We start from the raw sequence: 24,488 nt of genomic DNA, 5'->3' as shown, positions 1-24,488 counted from the left end.
GAGGAAAGGAAACTGGAATTCCCGATTTCGTGCCCCCAGAATGATCCCACCAAAGTTACCCTTACGTGACAGAGGTAGACTGGGGCCCACCGCACACAAGTAAATATGTGGTGTGATCCTCACATCACTACTCTAAAGTTATATTATTAGATGGCACCTTTAATCTATAATAGCATTATTTAAACATATTATGATTTAATCTTAATCTTCTAAAGTAGAGTATCGGTTGGTCATATAGTTACTGATATACGACCATATTTTTTCCCATCATACCAATATGTCAGGTACGATCTCGTCTTTCACACGCCTAACGTCTGGGTTCATGTACCACACCATGAGAGATCATGTCACCTTATTAAACCAACCCAAAGAGCGTTTTGTCCTTTTGGTCTTAAAACCTATAAAACGTACGTCAGACCTCAGATGCCATCCTCTCCAGTCCAAGATGAGGACCAGCAACGATGGAGTAAGCGCTCTCTGTCGTCAAGTGGTCTTCAGCAGCACAACGAGGAGTCTACGTTGTATGAGTCGCTTGACGTGACTAGATGATGGATAATAAGGAAAGGTCTCATGCTTTTTCGGTTTCATACGACGTACAGGAGATGTGGCGGGTGACGATTGGTTTGGTCCATGCGCTAAGTTTATGCACCAACACGAACAGGAAGCAGGCAGAGTAGGTGATACACACACGACATGTGATGCCACGTGGCGATGTTAAACAGTGTGCGGCCCCCACCTGTCTTCTGAAACGGGACGCGTGTTTCCTTCCTTGGCCGAGACAGATGTTCTGCCACCTAAGGACCTGTCCGTTCACGGTAACGGATCGCTGGGGGGAGCTATTGGTTGATAGGGCGATACACATTGATTTTGATAGAAAAAAAAGTCGACAAATGATCGAAAAATAAAAAATCATTTTTAGAATCTTGTATCCTAATTTATCAGTGTATAAATTATTTCTAAATAAAAATAAATACATCTAACCATAAATGAATAAAAATTCTAACTTATTTGAAGGAAAATTTGAATTTATATTTTCAATACAATCAAATTTTAACTGCAACCGACCCACGATCGTACGTATATTGTACCGATCGATACCCACCAAGTCATATTTCACCATACTGCTTGAAACAGATTAATCTTCATACCGATTGCTGGGACCATTATGTATCATCAATTTTATAGGGTACAGTATATCATATGTATTAATCGATACATATGGTACATCAAACCAACCATTTCGTACTATTTTCGGATGGTACGTTGGTGCCACACATGAAACCTTTTTTTTTTTTTTTTTGCTGTGAGGCAAAGTAGTAACCTCAAAAAAGCTCGTCTAACATTAACATACCTTACAATGACAATATTAACTTCCAATACTGACAGGGTCTTCTCTGAAGATTTATCGGATGATAACTTTTATTGTACATACAGTCGTAGATACACATTACATTGATAAAGTAATCAGAGAATAGACTTCTCTTGATCCTTTTAAGCTTTATCTTGCTTGCTAAAGTTCAACCAGCAAATAACAGTCTGCCTAATTGCACTGGCTGAAATTGCCAGATTGGTGAGGCAGTTTGACCTTCACAAGCTCAGCAGCAGTGCGTGCAACAGCAGATGCACGATCGGCCGAAGCAATAGCAGCTCGTGCTTTCTCCAAGACATCAGATGAACTTCGACTTGAACATGATCTGTGGATAACAGATGGTGCTTCGGTTTCACTAGTTGCTGCATCTTGTTTGTCAGCAACAGTTGAAGAAGTTTTGTTCGTGAGCAAGGAAGGGCTATTAATCGAAGGGGCAGGAGATTGTGGCAGTTGATCTGGCTTTCTTTTATCAGATGAAACAAATACTCCATCCCTGGGTGAAGGATTAGTGGAGCTCTCAATTACAGGTGCCTGCAACTCCATATGATTCAACCCATCCTACATTTGCAGATGATATGTTAATAACCAGAGGAGATGGTTACAAGAAGAGAGTAAAATAGGATAAAAGCATAACATTGATAGTCACGTATATATGAGACACTGCAGTATATGGCCTGTTTTATGCTACAATTTAAGTGCTTTGACAAACATATTACTAATTGAAATTAGTATACATTACACTGCAAACTGAAATTGAATGCTGCTGTAATAACATTAAGAAAATAATTCAAAAGGGAAAAAAGGGCTGCTAGCTTATGGTATGAAAGATTTAAATGAGGTCCTCATTGTCACGAACGATCGTCGCGCACTCGCAACAACTTCGTTCAACAAACCGTTCGTCGCTTTTGCATGCTTGAACAGAGACATGGCAGCCTATTTTGTCTTGGTTTTGTATGTTTTGCTTGTAAAAATATATGTTCGAACAAGTTGCAGCGTTGTAGTGCGATCGCTCACCGCGCCGGGCCAAAAAGCCCCAAAATGGCTCCATTTTCGCGTGTTGTGGGCTGTTTTCTACAGCCCGCTGCAGCGCCCAAAACGTCAGCCATCTCAGCACCCTGGAACCCCCGGGTGGCACAGGGCTTAATGGGGCTTCGGTATATTGTTGGGCATTGAAAAATCTTCACAAGTTCGCACATTGACTTGACAGGAACTTACCTTCGCGCTCGGCATCCGATGAGCAGTTGTTTGTGGACTTGCAACTGTTCGTTCTACCTTCTAAAGTCTTTGTTTTCCTCCTTCCTCTCTTTTCTCCTGTGCACACAAGGTGCTTGCTGAATTGCTTGTAAAGCTTCCCTCTTTGTGAGACGTTGGGTCTTGTCCATCGCTCATTTTCAATCTAATCAACTTTCTGTTTTACAGGTCCTTCGGGACTTGTACGAGATTGCAACTAGGATGAACCTTTGCGGACGCATATGTTGCAAGGACGCCTCAAGACTTAGGCAATCTCAGCTAAGTCCGAGAAGTTGGTGCAAGGGTGCGTCGCGACTTAGGCAACTCAAGCTACGTTCGCGTCTTGGCCGCAAGGTGGCCTCACGACTGAGGCAATTCTAGCTAAGTCCGTGACATTGTGGTATCAGAGCGGGCAAGCAATTCGAGCAAGCAGCGAAGGAACTTCACAATTTCGCCATGGCAAAGCATTGTGACGAATCAAGCAAGGCGGGGTAAGCCGGACCTTTGCCCCAAGCAGCCATAGGTGGGCTGCAAGTGCAAACTTGCTCTCATGTCGTTGGAGCCGCTTTGGAGGATCGTGGCAGTGAACATGATGAGCGAGAAATTGGCTATTCTCCGCGAGCGGAGGAGGCGTAATCTAGAGCGCCAACCGGGAAGAAGAGCCATAAGGAGAGACTCACAGTGGCGGAAACCTGCTTGGATGTTCTTGAAGCGAGCTTGGAGGAACTCTACCAAGGCCAGCGAAGGTTTCTTGGGGTAGAGAGCTCGCAAGAAGTTCAATCCCAAATCGACAAGGTCGAGGCCCTAGTCGATCGACTATCGGACGACACTAAAGACTCCGTGCAACATCTGCAGGAAGTCGTGGCAGAACTCACTTCTAGGGTGACCATGCTCACAAGAGCACTGAATGTGGGAGGAAGCAACACCCGCGTTGCGCCGCCACAAAACTTGACGGCACCCGAGCCGCATTGTTATGGAGGTGCCCGAGATGCTAAAGAGCTCGAGAATGTTTTATTCGACATAGAACAATACTTTCGAGCTACGAGGCCTGATTCTGAAGAAACCAAAGTTTCGATAGCAACCATGTATTTGAATGGGGATGCAAAACTTTGGTGGCGAACCTATTGGAAGGAGATCCAACAAGGTCGATGCCGGGTGGACATATGGGAGGACTTAAAGCGAGAGTTGAGAACTCAATTTCTACCCGAGAACATAGAGTTCGTTGCAAGGAGGAAGTTAAGACAACTCCGCCAAAGTACTTCCATCCGAGACTACGTGAAGCAATTTTCTACGCTACTGCTGGACATACAGGACATGTCCGAGAAGGATAAGCTATTCAGCTTTCTCGATGGTTTGAAGCCACGGGCTCAACAAGAACTACATCGAAGGAATGTCACTGATGTGATCGGGACAATTGCTGTCGCAGAAAGGCTCACCGACTTTGTTTCCTTTGAGGACCCGGGAAAAAGGAAACCATCTTTAGGAAATCGCCCTCCAAAATATTCTTGAGGGAAGGAGCCCGGAGGCGAACAAAGGAAGAAGAGTTCCCACAAAGGGCCAAGCTCAAAAGACAAGGCCCCGAAACCTGACGGATGCTTCTTGTGCGGAGGGTCGCACATGGTGAGAGAGTGCCCACAGAAATATGCGCTCAATGCTTTAACAGCTTCCATCCATCCCCCCCAAATCAGACAAGGGCAAGGCTGTCGCTCTTAGTTCAAGTAGTTCAGAATCTAGCAGCGACGATGAGGAGTCGCAAGGACCCCGGATGGGAGCAATGCATTTGTTGAACACTATGCGGGGTCAAGTGGGGGAGAACATGAAGACAAGGCCACAAAAAACAGGAAGTAACGAGTTGATGTACGTAGACATTAAGCTCAATGGTCAAACGACCCGTGCAATGGTGGACACGGGCGCTACCCATAACTTTATTGCCAATCGAGAAGCAAAACGACTTGGGCTGATCTTGGAGAAGAACCAAGTCGAAAGAAGGCGGTGAACTTGGAGGCCAAGCAAATCTCCGGGTTGGCAAAAGGAGTTCCCGTCAAGATCGGAACATGGAGCGGGAGCACAAACATGATGGCGATGCCACTGGACGACTTCCAAGTGATTCTTGGAATGAAATTCATGTACATGACGAAGTTGGTGCCAATGTTGTTCCTAAACTCCCTATGTATGATGGGAGGTGACGACCCCTGTGTGGTTCCCATCTCTCATAGAGGAACCAGGGAACCCCAACAGATATCGGCATTACAACTGAAGAAAGGGATATGAAAAAGTGAATTAACATTCGTGGCTGTTATGAAGCTAGAGCCACTTGACAAGAAGGCCATTCATGAACCTATTGTGGTGGCGAACGTCCTGAAGGAGTTCGCAGATGTTATGTCACCCGAGTTATCGAAGACTCTGCAGCCACGCAAAGGCATGGAACATCACATCGAGCTGGAGCCAGGAGTGAAGCCTCCAGTGAGACCACCCTACCGCATGCCCTCTCCAGAGTTGGCAGAGCTCAGAAAGCAGTTAGGTGAACTGTTAAGCAGTAGTCTTATTCGCAATTTTAAGGCACCCTTCGGAGCTTCAGTTCTCTTCCAAAAGAAACAAGATGGGAGCCTCCGACTATGCGTCAATTATCGAGCCCTCAACAAAGTGATGATGAAGAATAAGTATCCCATCCCACTCATCGTGGACTTGTTCAACCAATTGGGCAAAGCCAAGTATTTCTCTAAACTTGACCTCCAGTCGGGGTACTGACAGGTGCGCGTTGCTGAAGGCGACAAAGCGAAGACTACCTACGTGACCAAGTATAGAGAGTTTGAGTTCTTGGTGATTCCTTTCGGCTTAACCAACGCTTCAGCCACGTTCTGCACTCTTATGAACCAACTATTCAAAGAGTATTTGGATAAGTTCGTGGTCATCTACTTGGACAATATCATCGTCTGCAGCCAAACGCTCGAGGAGCATGTCGAGCACCTTCGAACGATTTTCAAGGTTCTCAGGGAAAACACTTTGTTCGTGAAAAGGGAGAAGTGTTGTTTTGCTCAAACAGAGATCTTATTCTTGGGGCATCGAATCGGTGATGGCTCCATTCGGACGGACAAATCAAAGGTGCAAGCTGTTACAAAATGGCGAACTCCAAAGAAGGTACCAGAGATGAGATCCTTCTTTGGTTTCGTTAACTACTATCGACGCTTCATAGTAGGGTACTCGAAGCGTGCAACTCCACTGACGAAGTTGTTTAAGGAGCAGCCTTGGAGGTGGCTTGATAAATGTGAAGCTGCGTTCCAAGATCTGAAGGCTGCTGTGTTGAAAGAACCGGTGCTGAAATTGCCGAACTATGGGGAGCCCTTTGAAGTCCATACAGATGCTTCAGACTTCGCTATTGGAGGAGTACTCATGCAGGAGGGTTATCCGGTGGCTTACGAGAGCCACAAGCTCAACGAGACCGAGCGGCAGTATCCGGTGCACAAGAAAGATATGACAGCGGTGGTCCACTGTCTACGAGTTTGGCGACACTACCTTCTTGGATCGCGATTTGTGCTGAGGACAGACAACATCGCTTTGAGTTATTTCCAAACTCAAAAGAAACTCTCCCCAAAACAAGCATGATGACAGGACTTCCTGGCTGAGTTTGATAGGGCAATGGAGTACAAGCCCGGAAAGGCAAATATATCGTGACCGATGCATTGAGTCGAAAAGTGGAGCATGTGAATGTCGTACAATTGGAGGGCAAAGGCCAAGCAAGTCAGTTGTACTCCAACTTCCTTTCCAAGATCAGGGATGGACTGTACAATGATCCCCAGGCAATAATCCTGATGCAGCTCATCAAAGAAGGCAAGGCACGACAATTTTGGATCCAGGAGGGACTCGTTTATACAAAAGGGAATAGGGTTTATATCCCTCGAATGGACAAATTGAGGCGTGAGCTCTTAAAAGAGTGTCACGATTCCCTTTGGGCTGGACATCCAGGCATTTACAAAACCTTGGCTCTCGTAGAGAGGGCCTTCTACTGGCCACAGATGGGTGTTCTGATGTGGAGGAATATCTTCGAACGTGTCTCACTTGCCAACAAGACAAGGTGGAGCAGCGGAAGCCGGTGGGACTTTTGGAGTCGTTGCCCGTACCAGAAAGACCGTGGGAGAGCATTTCCTTGGATTTCATATCAAGCTTGCTGATGGTAGGGGGACTCGGATTGAGACTCGTGGTGGTCAATCGATTTTCAAAGTATGCAACTTTCATTGCTGCACCCCTACACTGTTCAGCATAAGAGGCGGCCAAGTTGATGATGAAGAATGTGGTGAAGTATTGGGGAGTCCCGCACAATATTATCAGTGATCGAGACGCTCAGTTCCTGGGACGATTCTGGACCGAGCTATTCAAATTGTTGGGGTCTAAGCTATACTTCTCCATAAGCCTCCACCCTAGACGGATGGCCAAACCGAAAGGATAAACTCGCTCCTGGAGCAATATCTTCGGCACTACGTGAGTGCCAACTAACGAGATTGGGTGAAGCTGTTAGACGTATCCCAATTCTCCTACAATTTGCAGCGGAGCTCTGCGTCCAACAAGAGCCCCTTCGAGATCATTACAGGACAACAATCGTCGACTCCTCATACCTTAGCTATCGGATATACTGAGAGTAGTCCGTCAGCATATCACTTTGCAAAAGAATGGCATTGAAATGCAGATATTGCACTGGCTTATTCGGAGAACGCGGTCAAAAAGATGAAGAAGTGGGTCGACTTGGGAAGCCGACCGCAGGAGTTCAAAGTCGGCGATTTGGTGTTTGGTGAAGCTCCAACCAGTATCACTCCAATTCTTTAGGAACAAAGTACACAAAGGATTGGTGCGCAAGTATGAAGGGTCTTTCCCAATTATCAGTAGGGTGGGTAACGTCTCCTACAGGTTACAGTTGCTGGCGTGGCTCAAAATTCACAATGTTTTTCACGCCAGCAACTTGAAAGCCTATCACTCAAATCCGTAAGATGCTTCTCTAAGTGTTCCAACTTGGCTACCCCCCACCAGAGCCTCCTACGAAGAGCGAGTTGAAACCATTCTGGCGGATCGCAAGATAAAGCTACCCAATAGAGCTTAGCAAACCGAGTACTTGGTGAAGTGACGAAAGCTTCCCCAAACTGAAGCCAGCTGGGAGCCCGAAGATGCCCTATGACATGAAGAAGCAATCATCAATAACTACCAACAAGCGTTGACGAGGGCGTCGACGGTTTAAGTGGGGGAGAATGTCACGAACAGTCATCGCACACTAGCAACAACTTCGTTCAATGAACCGTTTGTCGCTTTTGCATGCTTGAACAGAGACATGACAACCTGTTTTGCCTTGGTTTTGTGTGTTTTGCTTGTAAAAATACATGTTCGAACAGGTTGCACCGCTGCAGTGCGACCGCTTACCGCACCAGGCCAAAAAGCCCTAAAATGGCTCTGTTTTCACGTGTCGCGGGCTGTTTTCTGCAGCAGTGCGCAAAACATCAGCCATCTCAGCACCCTAGAACCCCCCGGGTGGCACAGGGCTGGATAGGGCTTTGGTATATTGTCGGGCGTTGAAAAATCTTCACAAGTTCGTACGTTGACTTGACGGGAACTTGCCTTCGCGCCCGGTACCCGGTGAGTAGTTGTTTGTGGACTTATAATTGTTCGTTCTATCTTTTAAAGTCCTTGTTTTCCTCTTTCCTCTCTTTTCTCCTGTATACACAAGGTGCTTACTGAATTGCTTGTAAAGCTTCCCTCTTTGCGAGACGTCGGGACTTGTCCATCACTAGTTTTCAATCTAATTAACTTTCTGTTTTACAGGTCCTTCGGGACCTATACAAGGTTGCAACTAGGCTGAACCTTTGCGGACGCATATGTCGCAAGGACGCCTCAAGACTTAGGCAATCCCAGCTAAGTCCGAGAAGTTGGCACAAGGGTGCGTCGCGACTTAGGCAACTCAAGCTAAGTTCGCGTCTTGACCGCAATGGTGCCTCACGACTTAGGCAATTCCAACTAAGTCCGTGACATTGACAAATTATTATCAAGTGACCTTAGCTAATAGCTTGACTATCTTAAACATTACATCTTTGATATGCACTGTCCAAAAGAGTACAGAATTGTGAATTGACGAATAAATAAAATAGACAGTTATAATGTGGTGTATAAATCTATAGAAACTCTCCATTTTCAAAGATTTTGCAAGAGAATGGATTCAAAACATATCACTTACTAATAAAGTAAAATATTTTTCTTTTCTTTTCTAGTTGTGCAAGTTGTCCAACAGTTTTTACCCTAATTTGAGCCTGTGTCCTCCATTCTTCTTAGCCACAGCTCACAGGAGCTTGGATTCAGAGCTTTAATGTCACCCTCACTGCCACCATCACCATCACTGCTGTTGTTGTGTTTGATTACTAGAAAAGATGGGAGATCGTTTCACCTTCACTAGCAAACATGTCCTCTACATATACTGATGTTTTGGTACAACAGACCAAAACAAAGGCTGATGTGAACCAGGATATGGTAATTTCCAAATAAAAAACTGTTTGGCAGCCTAGTCAGGGTTGGCAGAGTTCCAAGTTTTAGAAGCAGCAATCACAACTTCAAAAAGCACCTTGATCCACAATACATAGATGATTTATGCAGATAATAAATAAAACATCAAAAACAACTAGTGTAAAGGCTTTACCAGCAAGTCTTCATGTTTTTTATTTAATTCTGATTCAGTGTCTGATGAGTCCCACTCTAGATTGTGCTCTTGTGCAATTGCTTTTAAAACCTTTACCTTTAACTCTGCAGGTGGAGCTGTCACTGTAAGCTTCTCAATAATCTGTAGAAGTTACTGCAGAAGGTCAATTATTAAGTCAGCAACAAGCACCAGATAAAATGTGTTTCTTACCATGCGATTGACATTGCTTTCTGGCCACAACTCAGATGCTGCTGCAGCAAACTCCTTACCATATTTTGTAGAAAATAAGTTTCGGATATGGAGCAACTCTGGCAAATCAGAACATCTTGGAGAAGCAAAGATGATACTGGCAACAGCCTCCTGCAATTCTACTGGGCAAGCCCTATTAAATGGATATAACAACTATACAATAAATGCCAAACAATTCTGACCCTGATATTACAAGTACAGCAACAACATTAAGTACAGGAATCTTCAAATTAGTAAAGGACTTCGGATAAGTATAAATTTAGATTGCAAGCATAACTTATTGTTGAAGATAAACTTCAAGGTGAAATTGAATGAATAAAGAGAATACAGATCCTTGTATCCTCTTCTATAGCCTATGTTCCATGGAGGTGTTATTATTTGTACTACCAACTGTAACAGTACGGATTAGAGGTTTCAGATAGTATGACTCCATTTGGCTGAGGCTAGTAATCCAACAAATAGATATCCAACACATGGCTTTGCAAAAGCCATGATCCTTTATACCTTGAAAGAGTTAGTCTGTGTCTTTCACCATTAAGGTGGTTGTGCCAGGGGCCAGCGACATCTAATGTCAGTTATTCATCATTGAACACTTAGCAGATCTCATCAGTTCGTTCAATGGCTCACAATTGAGGCAACAGCTGGCAGTGGCAAGGCAATTTCTGACATGTCATGCCATGACTGCTGCTCGGAGGGTCCAACCAGGACTTTTTGTCTTTTTGATGTTCCTTGCCAAGCTACCCTAAAAGTGAACCCTTCTATCTTTCGTTAAACTTATGTACCTTACAATTAACTTCTATATATATGTAGCTTAGATTTTGAAAACACAATAACTTCTCTGCAATCTCTTCTACGAAATTGAATGAACTCATCCTAGGACCATGATAGATCACACTGAAAATTTGCAGTAAAAGAATGACAGCAAGAATGATTTGTGTATAAAGTCAAAGAAAGACTGATCTCTCTAAATAAGAACTGAGTAATAAAACATATTGTTTTCACAAATTGTTCCTTTATTGCCATCCAAGCTTATGTGCTTCTAAATTCAAGCAGCTGCTTCCATTTACCTAACTCTATTGCTACTTAAGCCCTCAACTGATGCTAAATCATGAACAATTTTAATATTTCACTGGATGTGTAGAAAAGACTCACTTAAACCTTATGTTTGTTATCAAATTCTTTTTTTATTATGTTTGTTATCTAATCTTGAAGTCAGAAGATTTAGTAAGTAAATACTATAGCAGATAGAATTGTTTTATATTATTTCAATCTGATGCTATACAAGCATATAACATCAGCTCAAAATCAGTAGTCTTAGGCTATAAACCTTCAATATGTTTAATTTCAATCATTGAAGTCCTGGACTGAACTGAAGCAGTTCGAATGTAAGGACAGTGATGATAGTCAGAAGATAAAAAGAAAAAGAGAGAAAGTGAGACATGTTTAATTTCTAGTTTCTATTTCTCTTTTTCTAATTTCTACTTAGGGAGTTAAATTTTGTTTGTCATTGTTCATTGGGAATGCAGTGTCGTCAGCTGCTGTCTGAAAAAAGAAAAAAAAAGTCATTCCTCTTGCTTCATCTCTTAATATACTGTAATGAATTTCTGATTTTGCAATTCCATTTCTCTAGCATACAACATCATCAAACATTTACATGCCTCAACAAGGAAAGGAGGACCAATCATGTGTTCACCAGCTTTATTAATCAAAGAAACTTGAGTTCCTTGCTCTTTCTTCCTTTCTGTTCTGTTCCTTCATTTTATATTTTTTGTTCATTGGCACAACTGCATCAAAAGTGTCATTGCCTAATCGGTGAATGGCACCTACTGTGCCAGCCACAACAGATATATTGTGAGAAGGTTTTCCTTGGTGCAGACAACAACCCATTTTCCTAACATTCCATAACAGCATGGAGTGCGCACCATATCAAACCATTAGAATCAAATTATAAACACACTGGATTCACTTAACCTATCAGTGGATGTTTCTTTTGTAAAATATACTGTTATATTCAAAATTCCATTCTGGTACTCCAAGGCTGTCGAGACTCCCTATATGTGGTGGATGTGGAAGAGAGATCATACATAAAGGAGATGTTCTATATGGTTGTGTTTCACCGGACAATAAGGTAATGGACATCAACCAATGTAAATAACATTTTCAGCTTCATGTTCAGCTGTATTATATTTAAAAACCATCATATGAGCAAAATCAACCAACCCAAGGTGTCTGTAGATGGATTATTGATTAGAAACGAGGTGACTGCCAGTTTAATTTATCCTATCTTCCCCTTCATTATTTGGCATCCTACTTGGGGATGAACAATACTATTTCAAAACAAGCATAATGCAACATTCAGCAACAGTGATAAATGAACTTTCTGCTAAGAGAAGAAAGATTATGACACTAAGCCTTTTTGTTCTTCTCTATGTATCCCTAGTTCAATAAATAATCATGAAACCATAAAAGCAAGCAAGGTTATAAGAATAGTTTGTCCAAAAAAGCAAGAAAATAATAGAAAGGTATAAATGAAATAACATAAAATAACAAACCTCTGGGTTTCGAGAATCAGAACATGTGCAAGAACAAATTCACAGAATAGTTCTATAATCTCATAGGCAGCCAGGATATTTTGTTCACGGATGATATTCTCCACCTAAGGATTAACCATAACTAACCATAACTGACAGAACAAAGATAGCTAATTAAGTATAGAGTCAACAATGTAGTTTAGTTAATGTCAATTATACACTTACTCTAATTCGAGCAATGGCTTCCTGACCAGTCTGAATATACTGAGATATTTCCTTGCGCATATGTTTGAGCTGCAACTCTCTCTTATTTCGAAGTAATTTAATTTGTGATATAGCCAGATTCAAGCAGGTCTTGCTGCACATATTCGGACATAGCCATGACAACAAGTTCAGTAAATGTCCCTCCTTTAGAACACATCATATCCATTTGCAAACATAACCAACAAAAAGCACCAAAAGAAGATAGAAAGTTTAATTAAAAGTGAACCAAATAATTCTGCAACCAACAAAAGCTCCCAATGAACAGAGCCAGTATCATTACAAGTGAACCAAATAATTTTGCTACAAACCTATAGATCTAGGAGACAAATGATTACGTATGGGGTGCTGACCGATCCCAAAAACTGTATGTCAGATCACATTTCTAGATTGTGACAGATTTATTAGTCACGAAACGATTTAGTGATGGTTCATGGTTAATATTAACTTGACTCTATGAAGGCAACCTGAGTATGCAGAATCAAAGAACTCTACATTCTACATTGTTTAATAGAAGGCATATCTTCAACTTATGGCATTCGAGATTGACTTCTCAAGTTTTTTCAATTTCTGAACTGTTTTTGTGATATGATTAGGGTCCATATTGTTAGAATTAGTTTAGGCCTAGTTCTAGTCCAAGTCTATATGCTATATTGGTAGATGTACAGTATAATTCCTGGTGGTACAGTCTTAGTTTAATATGTTTTGCAAAAATGGAGAAAAGGTTTCCATGGCTATTAGGAGTCAGTACTAAGTCTGTGAGGTGGAAGTAACTTTATTCTGCTTAGTCATGTTCCCTACATAGTCTTTTAGCACCAATGCTGAATTCTTTCTTCTAATTCTATTCACAATAAGGCAATAAGTGAAGCCTCACAAACATTGGGGAATTTATTCTGAGTATTCATGTTCCCCACTGGCCAACCTGCCTTACAATTGGATGCAGTAAGTGAACTAGAAGCCATTACCGCATGGGTCCCATTTGACCCACCAGGATGGACCCATCCCTGCCATTCCCATATTCTTGTGGTTCAGATTCATCAAATTAGAGCTAAAGTAATCCCAAGTTGTTTAATTATTTTCTTTTTATCCCACTAAGCAAAAGGATTAATTAGATGCGTCTCTATCTTCAAAATTGGAATTTAAATACATTGTACTCTTTTTCATCCTCAATTATAAGATTTGATTGAAGGCATTGGATAGCTTAATTGAAAAAGACTTTGACAGATTATTATATTTGTGCTTGAATCCTTTCTTCATCGCAAATCAAAATTTTTATTAGGAATATCCGCAAAACATGTAACAGAAATTTACATTAATAATCTTCATAAATTACTCACATAGGATAAGGAGAATATTGACTTCAGACATTGTATTTACTTATTGATTAATTTTGATCAAGGACTGTGCCAAACCTTTCATCGACGTAATTGGGGACGGTGGAATTGAGTCCATTAATTTTATTGCATGATGTAATTGCTTGCTTCAACTTGTCTAAGGCATGTTCTCAGCCACTATGGCAACATCTCCTCCTTCACAGTGTCGTGCCCCCACTCACCATGAGTCCACTGGGACGGTGGAATTGAGTCCATTAATTTTATTGCATGATGTAATTGCTTGCTTCAACTTGTCTAAGGCATGTTCTCAGCCACTATGGCAACATCTCCTCCTTCACAGTGTCGTGCCCCCACTCACCATGAGTCCACTGCTGCCTCACTCCGTGTAAAAGATGGCTGAAAGCTCAAGATCACAACCCCACCAAAAGATGAGGGTTCCTCCATCTTCCTCTCTACCAATGATGCAACCTGCTTTTTATTTTTATCTCAGTAAGAAGAAACCATCACCACATGCCCACTTGGTTGTGATTGATTCTCTACAACCCGGAGAAGAACAGAGACCCTAGCTGAAGAAACTATCTATCTTGCAGTATTCCGGCCCCCCTGTTCTACTCTGTTCTTGGTTGTTCTGCAATCCAATGGGCAGTAGGAGAAGGGAAGAAAAACCAGCATAAATCTGAAAACAGAGGGCTGGCAGATTGTGGGTGGGAACTATCTGCAACTGCAAGCTTTGTGCTGAAGCTGCTGCCAACTTAGTGGATGCATTTAGGGACAGAGAGGAGATGTCGCAGTGTGGATACCTCATCTCAAATGATGATTGGTAATCTTATTTAATATATTTTATTAGACGAATTCTGGAAAAAGGTATTCTTTTTGCTTGGGAAGTGTTTTTTATGTTTAGAATTTTCTAAAAAAAATTCCTAATGCTTAAAATATCCTTTTTCCTCTTTTTTCTTTGCTTATTCTATGGACCTGTTCAGACTGTATTATAGTATTTTCAATAATATTAAGAAAACACTATAATGTAATATAATATAATACTTGTGAATAAATTTTGTAACTACTGTGATTCAATGTATTTATATTATGTTATAGTAATTTCAATTTTCAACAATACCAGAAGTACAAAAACATTATGACACTATAGTGTTTTCTTACTATTATTGAAAATACTGTAGTATGATGTAAAAATATTATAATTAGACCAATTCACCATATGAATCGGTTCATAGAAAACGAAAAAGGGGTAGATGTCTATGGTATTCCGGATATCAGGCAAAAAAAAAATCGATTTTGTTAGGGAATTATGAAAATAGGAGTACTTTCTAAAAAAATCTAAAAAGAATTTTTTTAAAAGTACACAGCCAACAATATGAAAATAGGAATGATATAGCCAGATTCAAACAGGTCTTGCTGCACATAGTCAGACATAGCCATGACAACAAGTTCAGTAAATGTTCCTCCTATAGAACACATAATATCCATTTGCAAACAAAGCCAACAAAAAGCACCCAAAGAAGATAGAAAGTTTAATTATAAGTGAACCAAATAATTATGCAACCAACAAAAGCTGCCAACGAACAGAGCAAGTGTCATCACAAGTGAACCAAATAATTTTGCTACAAACTTATAGATCTAGGAGACAAATGATTATGTATGGGGTGCTGACCAATCCCAAACACCGCAAGTCAGATCACATTTCTAGATTGGACAAATTTATTAGTCACGAAACAAATTTAGTGATGGTTCAGGGTTAAGATTTGATTTGACACTATGAAGGCAACCTGAGTATGCAGAATCAAAGTACTCTACGCCCTACATTGTTTAATAGAAGGCTTATCTTCAACTTATGGCATTTGAGATTGACTTAATTCTCAACATTTTCAATTTCTGAACTGTTCATGTGATATGATCAGGGTCCATATTGTTAGAATTAGTTTAGGCCTAGTTCTAGTCCAAGTCTATACACTATTTTGGTAGATGTATAATATAATTCCTGGTGGTACAGCCTTAGTTTAATATGTTTTGCAAAAATGGAGAGAAGGTTTCAAGGCTATTAGGAGTCAGTACTAAGTCTGTGAGGTGGAAGTAATTTTATTCTGCTTGGTCATGTTCCCTACGTAGTCTTTTAGCACCAACGTTGCAATTCTTTCTTCTAATTCTAATCACATTAAGGCAATAAGTGAAGCCTCACAAACACCAACATGTTTTTCTGCAAAAAATTCCTAGAACATGAGATAAGAATGACCCGCAAATGTAATGGCAAGCTCTTCAAACTAGTTCAAAGTATCAGTCATGGGAGTTCCAAGAAGCACAAATTAGGTGCCAAGTTTTCCTAATCAATTGTCGTAAACAAATTGATTAAAACAGAAAATTCCAATCTAATTTGCCACGATCAATAATGAAACCAGATCCAGAACAGCCATCTTTCCCTGGTCATAAGGGAGAGGCTACCAACAAAACCAAGAAAGAAAAAGACGAGAGAAGGGAATACAGGAATATGAATCTAGGAAAACGAACCATCTCGTCCCGAAGGAGGCTCGATTGAAGATGGAATTCAAGGTGGACATCTCCGCACGAGAAAGACCAACCCATCCAGATCTTCAAACCCTAGAAATCAACCAGATCAGCAGCACACAGTAAAGCATCAATGGCCCTTTCCGCTCCGAACAGATGTCATCAATTCGATGAGTACCGGTGTCTGCCTGCGTTAACGGAGTTACCGGGGTTCGGACGCAATTCTAATTAATTGGTTTCCTTAAGATTCGTGCTACGAGTAATGGACAAAGATCTCGGACTCGGTTTTATGTAGGCGATGAGTCGAACCCGATTGAACGGGTCGGGCGAGGAGTTGTTGATCCAGGTGCATATTAGAACAAAGCTCGTGGTTCATTACCAACTCAACCCACCGGCCCAAACCGGTCCAAATCATCAATAAATATATGGATCAATTTTATTCAGGTCAACTTGTTCACTTGTATTTTTTTTCTTATTTCAAAGGATAAATAGTGAAGAACAATTTGATATAAAAACCATAGTGATTTGTATTTTTTTTACTGTTTTTTTTCTATGAACCGATTCATATAGAGAATTGGTCTAATTATAATATTTTTATATTATACTACAGTATTTTCAATAATTTTAAGAAAATACTAGAGTGTCATAATGTTTTTGTATTTCTGGTATTGTTGAAATTAATGTAACATAATATAAATACATTATCAATATTGTATTACAGTATTTACAAAATTTATACAAAACTATTATATTATATTATATTATATTATATTATGGTTTTTTAATAATATTAAAAAAAAATATAATAATACAGTTTAAAAATATTGTAATTGAATTGACTCACCCTGAACAGGTCCATAGAAAAAAAAAAGGAAAGAAAAGAAAGAAAAAGGATATTCCAAATATATATATATATATATATATTATTAAAAAAATCCGAAAATAAAAAAAGAATATCTTTTTCCAGAATTCGCTTAATAAAATATATTAAATAAGATTACCAATCATGACTTAAGGTGAGGTCTCCAAACTGCGACATCCCTCAGTCCCCTAAATGCATCCACTAAATTGGCAGCAGCTGCAGCACAAAGCTTGCAGTTGCAGGTAGTGCCCAACCACAATCTGCCTGCCCTCTGTTTTCAGATTTATGCTGGTTTAACTTCCCTTCTCCTACTGCCCATTGGATTGCAGAACAAGCAAGAAGCAGAGTAGAACAGGGGGGCGGACTGCTGCAAGATGGATTGTTCTTCAGTGAGGGTCTCTCTTCTTCTCCAGGTTGAATGGAATCAATCACAACCGAGTGGGCAAGTGGTGATGGGTTCTTGTTACTGAGAGAAGAATAAAAAGCAGGTTTCATTATTGGTAGAGAGGAAGATGGGAGGAACCGTCATGTCTCTTTTGGTGGGGTTGTGTTCTTGAGCTTTCATCCATCTTTTACGGGGAGTGAGGCAGCGGTGGACTCACGGTGAGTGGGGGCACGACACCGTGAAGGAGGAGAATTCGCCATTGTGGGTGATAACATGCCTCGGACAAGTTGAAGCACGCAAACGCATCATGCAATAAAATTAATGGACTCAAATTCCACCCTCCATCCCAAATCCGTCGATGAAAGGTTTTGCACAGTCCTTGATCGAAATTAATCAATAATTAATACCATGTCTGATGTCAATATTCTCCTCATCCTATGTGAGTAATTTTTTGAAGATTATTAATGTAAATTAAAGAATTAAAGAACTTGGGATTACTTTAGCTCTAATTTGATGAACCCGAACCACAAGAATATGGGAATGGGTCAAATGGGACCCACGGGGTACCGGAATGCAGTTCACCTACTGCGTCCAATCGTAAGGCAGGTTGGCCAGCTGGTAAGTTGAAGACTCAAGAATAAATTCCCCAAGAGAATGCTGTGACCACGACGACTTGCCTCCACGTCCGCCTTCATCCTCCGACGACGACGAAGTGTCAGTGATACCTGTGTTCTTTACGTTACTTGATGGCGAGAAGCAGATCGGCCAGGTGCTGCGCTTCGAGTCAGCCACCTGTCTCTCTCTCTCTCTCTTGTCTCCTTTCTCGTCTTGTCTCGCTCTGCGAGATTCAGGTAATCTATTGAGTGGTCTACAAAGATGGAAATGGCGAGTGGGGCCATTTCCAATGGACGCGGAGGTAAATTAGAGCAGTCTCCTCGTTGGTTCACCTCACTTGCCTCTGCTTTTATTTTAGGGTTGGTGGTAATCTTGGTGTCAGAAACGTGCGAAACCCGCTTTCCTGCTCCTTGGAAACCAGAGGCCAAGATTGGAAAACCAGGAGAAACACGCTTATATACGCCCCTCTCCCTTGGTCCTTCCTCCCTAGTCATGCTGTCTTCTGTCTCTTGCTCACAGTAGTTGGAGGTTTAGAATCGAGTAGGATTAGCGTCATGAGGATGAGCTGCAATGGATGCCGCGTGCTGCGCAAGGGGTGCGGCGAGAACTGCAGCATCCGCCCCTGTCTGCAGTGGATCAAGAGCCCCGAGTCGCAGGCCAATGCCACCGTCTTCCTCGCCAAGTTCTATGGCCGCGCAGGCCTTATGAACCTCATCAACGCGGTCCCCGACCACCTCCAACCTGGTCAGTGTTTCCTCCTACTAAGTACGTGCTACCGCTTCCACTGCTCATGAATTCATTTGCGTGCTAACGATCCTTGGATTCTTTCTTGCAGCCATATTTCGATCCCTGCTGTACGAGGCTTGCGGCCGGATCGTCAACCCAATCTACGGATCCGTCGGGCTGCTGTGGTCCGGCAGCTGGCAGCTGTGCCAGACAGCAGTGGAGGCGGTGCTCAAGGGCGCCCCCATCGTCCAGATCCCCTCCGAGACGGCGGCCTCCACCCCGGCCCCGCCGCTCCAGGCCTGCGACATCCGCCACGTCTTCAAGAAACCCAGAGCCGCCGCGGAGCTCCACAACGTCAACAGGCCGCGGTCCCTGTTCAAGCGCTCCGGCTCCAAGGCTGCCAGGACGGCGACCACCCGGCCCGAGTTCCCTCGCGCCCGGAGCCACGAGTCGGAGGCCAGCCACCCGACCGAGCCCGCCGCTGCAGTGGTCGAGCGAAACAGAAAAGGCGGTGAGTGCCGGGAGAACGAGTGCATGTCCTTGGCGGACACCGCGGAGGAGGCGTCGCACGTAAGCCAGGGAGAGCCGGACGAGACCGAGGAGGACGAGCTCGGCCTCGAGCTCACGCTCGGGTTCAAACCGGTCTCCTGGTGGTCTCGGCTCGTTCTCTGTGACCGGGATACCAAAGCGTGTACAACCGACCTCAATCTCGCGCCGCCCTCGGCAACATCATGAACCAAATCAAAGCAGCGTTGGACATAAATGAAGTGCATATAAGTTCTTTTTAGTATGCTTTGAGGAATTTTGTTTCGCAATAACAGTCTCCCTTTCGTTCTACAATTCATTTTCCTTATCTCTTTGGATAGTACATTCGGCGTTAGGTCAGAATAGTTTAATGTGTGAGGTCCACGTTGGATGCCATTCTCATGAGCAGTATGTATACTTACGAAGATGAGATTATAATTTCCCCCTGACGAGGATAGTAATTATAATAAAACTCGGCTGACTTCATATGACACCTCACGCTTCGATCGACACAATAACTCCTAGTCAAACAGATCAGAACGCCGACTGAGGCGCATTAACGACTTGCTCAGGCTCGGTTCCTTACGCCACACCAATACCAATGTCAGACGCTACCAGCCTGCCCTCTGCAAGCGGGCATATCAGGAAACAGTGAGCTTCCCTATAAGTACCCTCGCATTCTAAACGGAGAGAGGGAGGAGAAAAAGGAACTTCCTCGTCTGAATCCCCTTTGTCATTGATTAACTTGATCGTCAGAGGGGTCGGGTTGAGCACCCCGACCCGACCTTTGTGCAAGGGCGAAGCCGAAGGTCCCCGTGAGGTGTAAAGGCGAGGAGTTCCTACACGGAGGGCACGACGACACCGTCCCGACCTCAGTGTCGACCGCCTCGGCGGGCTCAAAGGCCGTCTCATGAAGATCCCTGTCACCCGGACCCGAACCAAGCCGCGTCAGCCCCGAGGCCACGGCTCAAGGTTGTTTACCACAACAGATTGGCGCTAGAGGAAGGGCCCGCCAATGTCGAGGGATCCACAAACTGACACCAACGAGCCCGCAGCCGAGGGGTCATTCTTAGCAGAGGCGCCGGTCGTACGCCCCTCGCGCGAAGGGCCGCGGGCAGACGACCTCGCCGCGACTTCGGAACGCTACTGGCATCTATTCAACGACCCAGGTCTGCTTCCGCCCGAAGGCGTTCCTAGCGTCCCTTAGCCCGTGTCGACCGAGGCCTTCCAGAACCTTGCACACCAGGTTCGAACTTTAACGGGAATGGTGCAGACCATCATTCCACTCATTCCCCAATCGGCAAACTCGTCGGCAGACCAGACTGCACATCGACTGGACCCCTCCGTGCCCACGCACGTTGCCCCCCTGGTACCCCCTGGCTCGCCCCAGGCCTAGATGTTTCCCCTAGGAGATCAAGCAGTGGAAAACCCTGCCGACCGACCCGAGAATTTCGACTCCCCTCCTTAGACGCTTACGACGACACCACTGACCCGGCGGACAATGTGTCCGCCTTTCGGACTCAAATGGCGCTATACGGAACTTCTGACGCTCTAATGTGCAGGGCGTTTCCTACAACCCTGAGGGGGCCTGCTCGCACGTGGTACAGCGGCCTGAGGATCAGGGGAGTCACCTCCTTCGATCAGCTCGTCAAGGAGTTCGAGCTCAACTTCCTAGCTTTGGCTCGACCAAAGCCATCTGTCGCCTTGCTCCTCGGGCTAAACCAAAAAGAGGACGAACCCCTCTCCCATTATGTGAATCGGTTTGCCACGGAAATCCGGGGCTTGTCAGAGGCTCACCCCTCCCTGTTGATGCAGGTGTTCATGGTGGGTCTCCACCCCTCTAGGTTCTTTTGGTCCCTCGTGGAACGGCCCCCCACTGCAGTTTCAGAAATGCTTCAGAGAGCCAACTAATATGTTGCAGCTGAAGCATGGATGTCGGGAAGGCGAGAGAGCATAAAAGGCCCCGGGCGAAGCAACCGCAAGGGCAGCTGTTGGGAAATCAATGGGGGCGACATCACATGCGCAGTGGAAGAACAAGAAAACAAAATCCCCGATTCCCAAAAAGATGTTCGTCGTCGTGCGAAGATTGGTGCGAAAAATCCGCGAAACATAAAACTGCGTATATTGATTGTGTTACCTAGGGAGATCGTATATCCCTGTTTCCTTGCAGATCCTTAGGAGAGGGTGAAGGAGGTCAAGCGTCCTCCTCTCTAGCGGTGATTCACACAGCAGGGTTGCGACGGCGCTCCTCAAAACTCCAGGCCTACTCTGAGGTGGAGAGGGAGAGGAGAATAGGAAAGGCAAGCAAAGACTCTAGCCTATGAGGCTGTGAATCCCTCCTATTTATAGAGATCCCATGTCAAACCCTAATGGGTCCTTCCCTAGTGGGTATTGGATCTGCATCCAATAAGACAAGGGCTCCGTCGGATATCTCATATCCGAACCTCTACTCATCGCAATGCCTACCATATGTGTGTGACCCTCTAGGCCCAATATCGAGCTGGCCGTGAGTCATACCTGTCAGAACTCCTTCTAACTCAGTGAATTATTATCTCTGTAATAATTCACTCGACTCATCGACTACGGACGTACTAGGCCACTACGCCGTAGTCCCCAAACGATACAGGGGAATCCAATCCATTGGACCTGTCTGTCCTCAGTTACCATGTACCTATAGTCCCTCATCCATTTAATATCCCAGAGACCGTATATCAAGCATGGTGCTGTCAGACCCATACGGTTTTTACTCGAGTCTCGCTCTAATCGGATTCTCCCGGAGAACTCTTTCTCTCTCAACCCGAATGACCCTGGCCAGGGATTTGTCTGAGCAAGAACACATAGGATATTCCTCTCATGACGCCGAGAGTGGATGATCCTCTATTGACACTCAATAGCCCTCGTAAGGTCGACTATCACTCCCAATGACCAACTGTACTAGATCTGGGGACAGTCAAACCTATAAGTCTAGTATCAAAGAGTGGAGTACTCATACAGGACATCCTTGGTGTCTCAAGTCTAAGGACCAGATACACCACAAGGACTATGGAATCACTGTCTGACAATAAGGCATCATCAACCATCCAGCATTCCGTAAGCGGATCAATCAGTGAACTCATTCTCCAATGAGCACCTGTACTATATCCCTAGTGTCCCTACACGAGCAGCTATGAGACAAGCTGCATCCATCATATGAACGGGTATACAGCACACCAGTCTATCCGGTTATCACGATGTCCCTCTCGAGTAACCTATGACCGGGATTATTTAGGATATGTGTTTAAAGGTGAATCGATCTCATTATCGTGATCTCATCACGATCCGATTCCCATTGCACAAATCCAAGGACATCACAATATATGTATGCATTTATGCAACAGTTATAAAGTGATATATGCCAAAATATAATAAGCAAAAAGATTCTGTATCAAGTCACACGTGCCATCACTCACGTGATTGGCTTGTTGGGCACCTATGACTAGCAATCTCCCACTTGACCTAAAGCCAATCACCTATGTGTCTGATCCCCATCAGACTCTTGTGACGCTCATAGACAATCTGAGACAATGGCTTTGTCAGTGGATCTGCAATGTTATCTTCGGATGGCACTCTTTCCACTGCTACATCTCCTCGGGTTACGATCTCTCTTATAAGCTAGAACCTCCTCAGAACACTTCTGATGAGACCCGGGTTCCCTTATTTGAGTAATCACCCCATAGTTGTTGCAATATAAGGAAGTCGACTTGTCGCTATCTGTATCGACTCCCAAACTCCCTCCTTTGCTGCATCTAATGCGACAATGTACTCCGCCTTTGTGGTTGAGTCAGTAGTGGTATCTTGCTTGGAACTCTTCCAGCACACTACTCCTCCATTCAAGGTGTACACATACCCTGAATTTGACTTGCTATCATCGACATCAGACTGAAAACTTGAGTCAGTGTAGCCTTCAATCTTAAGGCTATTACCTCCATATACCAGTAAAAGATCCTTAGTCCTTCTCAAGTACTTAAGGATACACTTTACTGCTTTCCAGTGCTCCAAGCCTGGATCCGCCTGATACCTGCTCGTGACACTCAGAGCATGCGCTATATCAGGCCTAGTACATAGCATGTCATACATGATAGACCCTATTGCTGAGGCATAAGGTATCATATTCATGTTTGCCCTTTGGAATTTTCCATGCCAAACCTTTTGACAATAGTTTCTATGTACCGGGACTGGGACAAGCCAAGCATCCTTTTGGATCTATCTCTATAGATTCTAATCCCCAAGATATAGGATGCTTCCCCTAAGTCCTTCATGGAGAAGTGTCTAGATAACCAAGCCTTTACTGTGGATAGCATTCTTACATCATTCCCAATGATGAGGATGTCATCCACATATAACACCAAAAAGGTGATAGCGCTCCCACTTACCTTTCTGTATACACAAGGCTCATCTTCGTTCTTAACGAAGTCATAAGATCTGATTGCCTCATCAAATCTTATGTTCCAACTTCGGGAAGCTTGCTTTAGTCCATAAATGGATCTAAGCAACCTACACACCTTATCTGGGCAGTTCTTAGACACGAATCCCTCAGGTTGCATCATATACACCTCCTCCTCAAGGTTCCCATTGAGGAATGCGGTTTTCACATCCATCTGCCAGATCTCATAATCATAGTGTGCTGCAATAGCCAATAGAATTCTGATGGATTTTAGCATTGCTACGGGTGAGAAGGTTTCGTCATAGTCAACACCTTGCCTTTGACGATACCCCTTAGCAACTAGCCTTGCTTTATAGGTCTCTACCTTTCCATCTACTCTGATCTTTTTCTTAAAGATCCACTTGCAACCGATGGGTACAATACCTTCGGGCGCATGAACTAGGTTCCAAATCTTATTGGAGTACATAGAATCCATCTCAGAATTCATGGCTTCTTGCCACTTCCCGGAGTCTATACTCATAATAGCCTCCTCGTAGGTCTGAGGATCAATATCCTCTACATCCTCTCCTCTAATATGTCCCACATATCTCTCAGAAGGATGGGATACTCTATCAGACCTGCGTAAAGTTGATACTTGTGTATTAGGTACCTGAACAGACTCGGGCTGTAGAGTTGTGCTTGAGCTTGGTTCTCCAACCTCGCTCAACTCTATCATTCTCCCACTATCTCCGCCAAGAATGTGTTCCTTCTCAAGGAACACTGATCTCTTAGCTACAAAGACCTTTTTATCCTCG

At 43.5% G+C, this 24,488-nt stretch overlaps 2 protein-coding genes across 2 annotated transcripts; one reads left to right on the top strand and one right to left on the bottom strand.

Moving 5' to 3' along the window:
* Positions 1-1,366: 1,366 nt before the first annotated feature.
* Positions 1,367-16,416, bottom strand: LOC103998595 (uncharacterized). The gene is made up of 6 exons (XM_009420098.2): positions 16,162-16,416; positions 12,272-12,404; positions 12,068-12,171; positions 9,477-9,648; positions 9,267-9,407; positions 1,367-1,927 (listed from the first exon to the last, which is right to left on the bottom strand). Exons 1-6 carry the CDS (start codon positions 16,209-16,211, stop codon positions 1,541-1,543), a joined length of 987 nt encoding a protein of 328 aa, XP_009418373.2. The 5' UTR covers positions 16,212-16,416; the 3' UTR covers positions 1,367-1,540.
* Positions 16,417-18,439: 2,023 nt separating this feature from the next.
* Positions 18,440-19,586, top strand: LOC135648278 (LOB domain-containing protein 40-like). Its single transcript, XM_065165770.1, has 2 exons — positions 18,440-18,764; positions 18,856-19,586. The coding sequence occupies exons 1-2, from the start codon at positions 18,575-18,577 to the stop codon at positions 19,479-19,481; spliced, it is 816 nt and encodes a 271-aa protein (XP_065021842.1). The 5' UTR covers positions 18,440-18,574; the 3' UTR covers positions 19,482-19,586.
* Positions 19,587-24,488: the final 4,902 nt, after the last annotated feature.

Source organism: Musa acuminata, chromosome BXJ3-9 (assembly GCF_036884655.1).
Source record: "Musa acuminata AAA Group cultivar baxijiao chromosome BXJ3-9, Cavendish_Baxijiao_AAA, whole genome shotgun sequence".
Lineage (NCBI taxonomy): Eukaryota > Viridiplantae > Streptophyta > Magnoliopsida > Zingiberales > Musaceae > Musa > Musa acuminata.
This window is presented reverse-complemented; position numbering and strand designations above follow the sequence as displayed.